Here is a 7886-nt window from a genome sequence, read left to right as displayed (position 1 = left end):
CACTAAAACATGTTTTGCTAGAAAATCTCACGGGTTGCTAAAAAAATATTATAAAAATAAAATGGATATTGTTTTCAAACATTAATAAATTAAAAATAAAAGTGACTCGTAAACTCCATAATTCATCACGTATATTAACCATAATCTACCACATGGTTTCCTACTTCTTATTTTTGTAAAAATGTAAGTGAACTTTTAAGTATGGACACAGTTTCGATATTAACCATAATCTACCATATGATTTCTTACTTCCTATTTTTGTAAAAATATAAGTGAACTTTTTAGTATGGACACAGTTTCGATGCGGTTTGTATAGAGCCAAGGTTCTACACAATCAAAGTAAAGCACACCTTCAAATAATATCAAGAAATGTAGTTTTAAATATAGTTTTAGTACCGAAAAACTTTGTGATAGCCTTAAAATATATTTTTATTTTTAATTATAAAATTTAAAACTTCAAAAATAATGTCAAATCGAGTAAATATATGAAAACATATAATCTAAAAAATTGACTGTAAAAAAAAACAATACAAACTACATCATTTGTAAAACTTGAAATTTAATTTTTTCTCGTATTCATGCTTCTTGATGTTAAAATTATCAATTTGTTTACAATACAAACTACATCATTTGTAAAACTTGAAATTTAATTTTTTCTCGTATTCATGCTTCTTGATGTTAAAATTATCAATTTGAAGATATTTGAATATTGGTGTACAAACATTTTTCCAAAAAAATATAAAAAATTATACAGTCCACTTGAAATCCCTTGCCCCCATGACGCTCGTCTGTCTCTATAAACTCCATCCCATAAGAGCAATTAAACCATACGCTATGCGCACAACGCTCCCATCGGCTATTCTCTGTCTCTTTAAGAAGCTTGAAGCTCCCAACCCTCTGCGCAAGTAAACGGCTCTCTCTCTCTCTCTCTCTCTCATCCCATAAGAGCAATTAAACCATACGCTATGCGCACAACGCTCCCATCGGCTATTCTCTGTCTCTTTAAGAAGCTTGAAGCTCCCAACCCTCTGCGCAAGTAAACGGCTCTCTCTCTCTCTCTCTCTCTCTCTATCACATAAGGTCTCACAGAAGCTCCCATCCCTCTGCGAATAAACGGGATGAAGTTTCTCCATGGTGTCTCTCTCTTCCTTTCCTAGTAGCATTTCTGGATAGAGAGTGAGGCTTCGAATCGCATTGAATCCCTTGGCCTTGGAGGCCTCTCAAGGCTTTTAAGAAGAAACACGGTGCGTTTTAGAGAGAGATGGGCGAACACCACAGGGACAGCAGTAGCAGGCGGAGGAGGAGGAGCAGAAGTTTGTCAAGGTCAGGGGCAGATTCAGACAACTCCTCTTTCTCTTACTCATCCTCCCCTGGTAGAAAGAGAAGTCGAAATCCAAGTCGTCGAGAAATAACAGAGGAGGAAATTCAGGAGTACTTGGCCAGAAAGAACGAGATCATTGCCAAGAAAGCCCAGAAAAAGGTTCGAGTCAATGTTCCCGTTTCTAAATATTTTTCATTTTCTTTTCTAGGCTCCTCATCATGGCGCTTGTTCTTCAGGCTTTGAAAGTGGCAAAGAAGCTCAAGACGCAGACCGTTTCTGGTTATTCCAATGATTCCAATCCCTTTGGGGATACAAACTTGAACGAGAAGTAAGCTCTGGAAATTTGAAATCTTTGGATCTTCCTATGCTTTCTGTGATTCTATATAAATTTCTGTTGTTTTTTCATTGTATTCTCCTGGTGTGAATTGTGTAACACTAGAAGAAATAAATTTCCCCATCAAATACATGTTTTTACCCTAATTTATGGACGAACAAGTTCTCTGGCGCCTTGTTCTCCTAAATTCGATTTGTGAACAAATGAAAAGATGTACTTGTGTCTTATAACTCTATGTTCTATGGAAGGGTGGCTTATTTAAATTCTAGGTAGCATAATCACATGAAGGTTCAAGTCGAACAATTTTGATCCTGCGATGATATGTATGTATGTGTCCTCCTGTTGATGACATGATTGCTTTGCTTGAAGATCTCATGAATTAGGCTTTCCCTTTGTTATGGTGAATTAGGCTTTTCCTTTGTTACGAGGAGTACCCACAACCCTGGAATTTGGAAAGAAGAAAGAAATTACAACACTCCGGGGGTTAATAATACACCCTTGTAGTTGCAGTTAACATTTCTTCAAAAAATAATACTTTGCAATGTATCAAAAAGCGCTAGGTGGGTCCTAGGCGGCCTGGGGGGTCCAGGCTGCTAGGTGGCTGCCTAGGCGGGTGCCCAGAACCTAGACGTCTGCCCGGTTGAAAAAAAGTAAGAAACATTCCAAATTACCAATATACTATATTCCAAGTTGAAAAAAAAAAAAGAGACGTCGAGAAGAGAATTTTGATAATCCATAGTGTTAAAACAGTAAACTGTAAAACCATACAAGTGTAGGATAATCTGCCTCTTCTTCCTCCTCTTCTTCTACCCTCCTCTTACTAGTATGTACAGTTTATGCAGATGAGGTCCTAAGAGTCTTGGTTGCGCTACCATTTTTTGTGTGCTTCTCTGAAATCAAATATTGTATAATTTCCTCCTCGGTAGCCTCAGGAACATTTTTACATGGGGCAACATCCCCCTTAATACCGGCAAGGTATTTTTTAAATTGGTAAATGCCCCCATTAGTGTCATTTCCACAATAATTACGTTTAATACGATTTTTATCACTTGGATTCGGGTTATAACCATACTTCCAACCTGGATCACCACTCCGACTAGAACCTGGAGAAGATACTTCATAGAACAAGACTTATTTTCATCGTTTTTTGGTTTTTCAAAATTCAAAAAATGTCTAATCTCATCTCGAACTGCTTCAGGAACCTTTGGACAAGAAGCAACATTACTTCTAACACCAGCAAGGTGTTTTTTTAAATCAGCTAATACCCCCATTGGTATCTTTTTCACAAAAATTACGTAATTTTTATGATTTGGTTTTGGGTTGTACCTATACTTCCAACGCAGATCACTTCTTCTAGAAGTGGTAGAAATAGAAATAGATCTATGACAATGATTTTGTTCTTATTTTTGTTTTACATAACTTATAAATTGCTTAATCTGCTCTCCGATAGCTTCAGGAACATTGTTACAAAGGGCAACATCCTCTTTAATACCGGCAAGATGTTTCTTAAACCGGCTTATGCCTCATTTTGTATCTTTTTCACAAAAATTGCATCTAATACAACTTTTGTCATTTGGATTCGGGTTGTATCCATATTTCCAACTTGGATCTCCACTCCGACGAACTCCTGAAGAAGACATTTTAAAATAAAACAAGCAATCTAAAAAATGCACTTACTTTGGTTGCTCGAACTCTAAACTTTGAGAAACACTTCGATGATTCGATCCAATGAAATGTAGTTTTGTGGAGGTTTGTTTCTCTCTAAAAGGGGTTATTGTGGGTGCAGGTTTCAAATAAACCTAAAACCCATCATTCTAAACTTTTATATCTTGAAAAAATGAAAAACAAAAAGTACTTTTCCACCTAGGTCTGGGCGGGGCGCAAGCCATGGTGGTCGCCTAGGCGGTCCAAAAGGCCTGGGCGCTCTATTTTTTTGAACAATGATACCTTGTAGTTGTTGTTGTCTCTGTCTGGCTCTACTAGTTTTGAAACTGAGATGGAGGTTTACAACTTTCAGGAGTTGTCTTTGCCAATTTCGTAGGCTGCAAAGGCATTTGATAATCCTTCTGGCACTATGTAATCTTTGATGCCTTTTTTGCCGTGTTATTAGTGGCATTCATTAGCATTTTTTAGTATTTCTGTTGCATGTGCTCTGGTCCTTATGTAAAAGACATAAAGCTTTCCCTTGTTCCATCTAGTTTGGTAGTATTGGATAAGTTTACCGCCACGCCAAAGTAACACAAATGTTTTTTGCTTTAATATATAGAATGTGGCTTTCCGTTAGAAAGCTATGGACTCGCTCAGTTTTTAAGACTTGGTATATGACATGTGTACATAAGAATCAATATTTATTTGCTTAGTCTGTCACATCACACTAGTGAAGTAGTTTCCTTATACATTTAAAACAAGAGGAATCCTCATAATAGATAACGGTTTCGTCATATATATGCCTAGTATGAAATAGTGAGATCCAATTTCACTCTTACGCAAGCTTATCTGCGTCAAAGTTATACGAGGATCAGAATCAAATATTGAAAGTTTATCTTATGTTTGTGGTTGCGTTTATCAACTTTTTTTTTCTGAATATCAGTGTGAAATACTTAAATAGGTTTTCTAGTATTTGCTTGGATTTCATTACATAAGCCATAAAACTGTAAATGAATACTTATAGCTGCTAAACTTTGTTCTCAAGAAGTAGATATCTCTTTTAACCGATAAAGAAAAAGTGGATTGCTTAAAGGTAGTGGTCTTGATCTCTGCCCAGTGAGACATATAATTAGAAAATTGCTTATCTGGTCTTGGGCATGGAATACCAACATGTTTATGCCTTTCTTGTTTGGAAGTCAGTAGGTTTGTTGCTTAGATCTCATTGGTCTCCATCAGTAGTACATCTGCAATGTACAAATTTAACATCTGTTACTATGATTATGGCATAATTGAAATAATTGAATACTTGTCTTCTTTATTTAGCCTAGTGTTCTTACTATTTCTTGCTATATTACCCAAATGTTGATTCAGGTCTTGGATCATCCTTAACATTTAAAGCTTCTTGTATGAAAGGATATTGAGTTTAGATAATTACATTCTATTGGCATGGAGACCTTTGATATATATTTGTTCTGTATTCTAATCTCTCTCTGTTCAGACTTTCTTGTGGAAAATTATGTGCATTAGGGTTGTCCCATGAATTTAAACCTGATTATGTGATTGATTTATTACCCAAATTCAACTGTTGACTATGTACACACTGGCATTTGTAAAATTTCATAGGTTTGTGTGGCGAAAGAAGATAGAACGAGATGTTGGTCAAGGTCTCACATTGGACATGCTGTCTGTTAAAGCTGAGAAAAAGCGTCAAAGAGAAAGAATGGTATCAACTTAAACTTCTAAATAAGCATTTCCTTTTTTACCAGTCTGTGGCATGGATTAGGTTGGTCCTATTGTTCGGATTAGAATGAGAAACATTACTTATAGGAAACACACTTTGGTGTTCTCTCTAAGAAAAACTAGAGTATGCAAAAGATGCCCTTGTTGTACAATGTTAGACGTACAAATGTTAGGCATACACCTACCAATCGAGATATGAAATATTATCTGTACTTCAAAAAGACAATATATACCTGAGACAGCACAACATAGAAATTGATATGACAGATAAGGGATTGGAGAAACTGATGTGTTTTCTATTTTAAGTTTTTGCATTTTATATTGAATAGCTGGCAACAAGAGATGCATCTCTCTATGGGCTTCGTATTCCTCCACTTCCCAATACATGGAAAGCATGCTCATGGGGGTTTATTGGATTCCAAGAACTGTTGAAGGGTAGAAACCATGCAACTCTGAAATTCCAGAATCAAGTCACATATCATACCTGCAAAATGGAGAGATAAGGATGGCAAAAATAAAGAAATGGAGAAGGATACCATCATGGTTATCTGATGCATCATCTGTAGAGCTTGCATCATAATTAACACGTTTCTTCTCTTAATTAATGATGCTTAAGAACTTCACAAGCCTCCACTTGCATGATAGGATTCACCATAATATGTAGAAGATCTCATATATCTATGGTCTGACTGTGTGAGAATGCAATCATAACACATAAAGTGTCAAGCAAGTTAAGTTAATTAAGACATTAAATATGTTTATTGATTATTTGTACCATGGGAGACGTTAATTGTAATGATTGCTGCCTTCAAGTTTTCCCTTAAGAGTGAAAGGTATCACTAGCAAGATTCTAGAAGAGCAAGGAAGCTTCCTTAGGATTAGAAGATGCTTTTTCAATGGAAAGATTTACTTCTATGAGATAATGCATTGAGTTTGACCGCATGCTAATATAGAAATTTTTTGTAAGGTTAACGGTTAACCTGCATGTGACTTCGTTATTTATTGGAGGCTTAGAGCATAAAACTCTATATTAGCTTCTCCCATGTTACGGTTCTTGTAATATCTAAAGTTCATGAAAAATATTGTTTAACTCTAATCCATGATCTAGTAACACAAATTATATCAATATCATTTGATTCAACCATGATTGTTCCATGTGCAAGCTTTTATTCCTTGAATCGTGATCATATTGTAGCTTGAGTGTCTATTTAAATGGCAGCCCTAACCCTAGCATACTTTGTTTAAGAATCCTAGAGTTCTGTACCTTGACTAGGCTTTAACTCATAATGCAGGCAGAAATTGAAAAAGTGAAAAAGAGAAGGGAGGAAAGAGCAATTGAAAAAGCTCAGCATGAGGAAGAAATGGTTGGTTGTGCACTTGATTTTTTTTTTCTATCGGTATGCATGAATAAGAATATGAACTGGAAAGATAGAATATTTGCTAACTTTTACACTTTTACAGGCTATGTTGGCTAGAGAACGTGCTAGAGCAGAGTTTCAGGACTGGGAGAAGAAAGAAGAAGAGGTATGCTAGTAATGGCTCTCACTGGATTGTTTATAAGAATTTGTTAGTCTATTCAATTTTTTTATCCCATTGTGATATTATGTGGCATGATCTGCTAAACTAAATCTTCTCACAGTTTCATTTTGATCAAAGCAAAATCCGGTCACAAATTCGACTGCGGGAAGGGCGTACGAAGCCTATTGATATTCTTTCCAAGAACCTGAATTGTTCTGATGATTTTGATATTGAAATAAATGAACCTTACATGGTTTTCAAGGTATGTATCTATTTTTCTTCTTTCCTATTTCATTACACATTTGTTTATATATATATATATATATATATATATATATATATATATATATGTAATTGCACGTTTGTTCATATGTATATGTATACGTGTAATTATGCGCACACACACACATATACACATACTGGAATAGGGATAAACTGGATTTCCTGGACATCGATCATGTATGGAAGCTATATTTTATATCACCTATGTGTCTTTTATTTTATGGCAAAATGGTGACTGATGAAAGCCTCATAGGGAAGGTAGTGAGCTCCTTTACATGACTTGGATCAGCTAAGATCTGCATTGCTATTCACATTCCTAGCGGTTTTTGTTACCTACCAATTACTTGAGATTATCATCATCAGAGCCTTGTCCCAACTATTTGGGGTCAGCAAAATGTTTTAAAAATGTGGCCGCATCATGCGGTATGCGGTGGGCACCGCATTTGCACAGACCGCATATACGGCGTTGAGTTATGCGGCCGCATATGCGCCGCATCAGAGCCGCATCTGGCCGCATCGTTTTCTGCAAAAACAATTTCGATTGTGCCCCTCGGGGAGGGGCAAAATGGTCCTTTTGACCATCAAAAATTGGGGGACACAGTTTGGGAGGGTATTAAACCCCCTAAACGATCATTTACAGCCACTTTCGTGGCTTTTTTGGGATCAAATAGAGCAAAAAAAACATTAAGGGGGAATTTTTTTTTTCATTCAGATCTTGTATTTGGGGATTGTTTGATACTTGGATATTGAATAGAACCTTTTGATTGTTGATTTGGGGAAATTTAGGTGAATTTGTGACAAGAAATCGGGGGTTTTAGAGGCCATGAAGAAATTGAGCACTAAAATTGGGGGTAGTGGATACAAAATCTCCGACAGCTAATAATTTAGAATTAATCATTAAACTAAAATACCTACTATCACATATATCACCTCCATATTTTTTTCTATGCATTAACCTATTTTTTTAGATTTTTTATTATTGACCGCATCGTCGCGATGCACCCGCATCCGGACCGCATCGAGCCGCATCGGTTCCCCCCACCG

General features: G+C 36.2%; 1 protein-coding gene across 1 annotated transcript in view; it reads left to right on the top strand.

Moving 5' to 3' along the window:
* The first annotated feature begins 827 nt into the window (after positions 1 to 827).
* The window catches only part of LOC18444957 (cactus-binding carboxy-terminal, cactin), a 43045-nt gene continuing 35986 nt past the window's right edge, over positions 828 to 7886 (top strand). Inside the window, exons 1-6 of the mRNA XM_006855112.4 lie at positions 828 to 1480; positions 1558 to 1649; positions 4926 to 5025; positions 6335 to 6406; positions 6504 to 6566; positions 6682 to 6822. Coding sequence (XP_006855174.1) covers positions 1262 to 1480; positions 1558 to 1649; positions 4926 to 5025; positions 6335 to 6406; positions 6504 to 6566; positions 6682 to 6822 — 687 coding nt within the window. The 5' untranslated portion in view covers positions 828 to 1261. The remainder of the gene's footprint in view (positions 1481 to 1557; positions 1650 to 4925; positions 5026 to 6334; positions 6407 to 6503; positions 6567 to 6681; positions 6823 to 7886) is intronic.

This window comes from Amborella trichopoda, chromosome 13 (genome assembly GCF_054954075.1).
Source record: "Amborella trichopoda isolate Santa Cruz 75 chromosome 13, AtrichopodaSantaCruz75HAP2 v2.0, whole genome shotgun sequence".
In the NCBI taxonomy this organism is placed as follows: Eukaryota; Viridiplantae; Streptophyta; class Magnoliopsida; order Amborellales; family Amborellaceae; genus Amborella; species Amborella trichopoda.
This window is presented reverse-complemented; position numbering and strand designations above follow the sequence as displayed.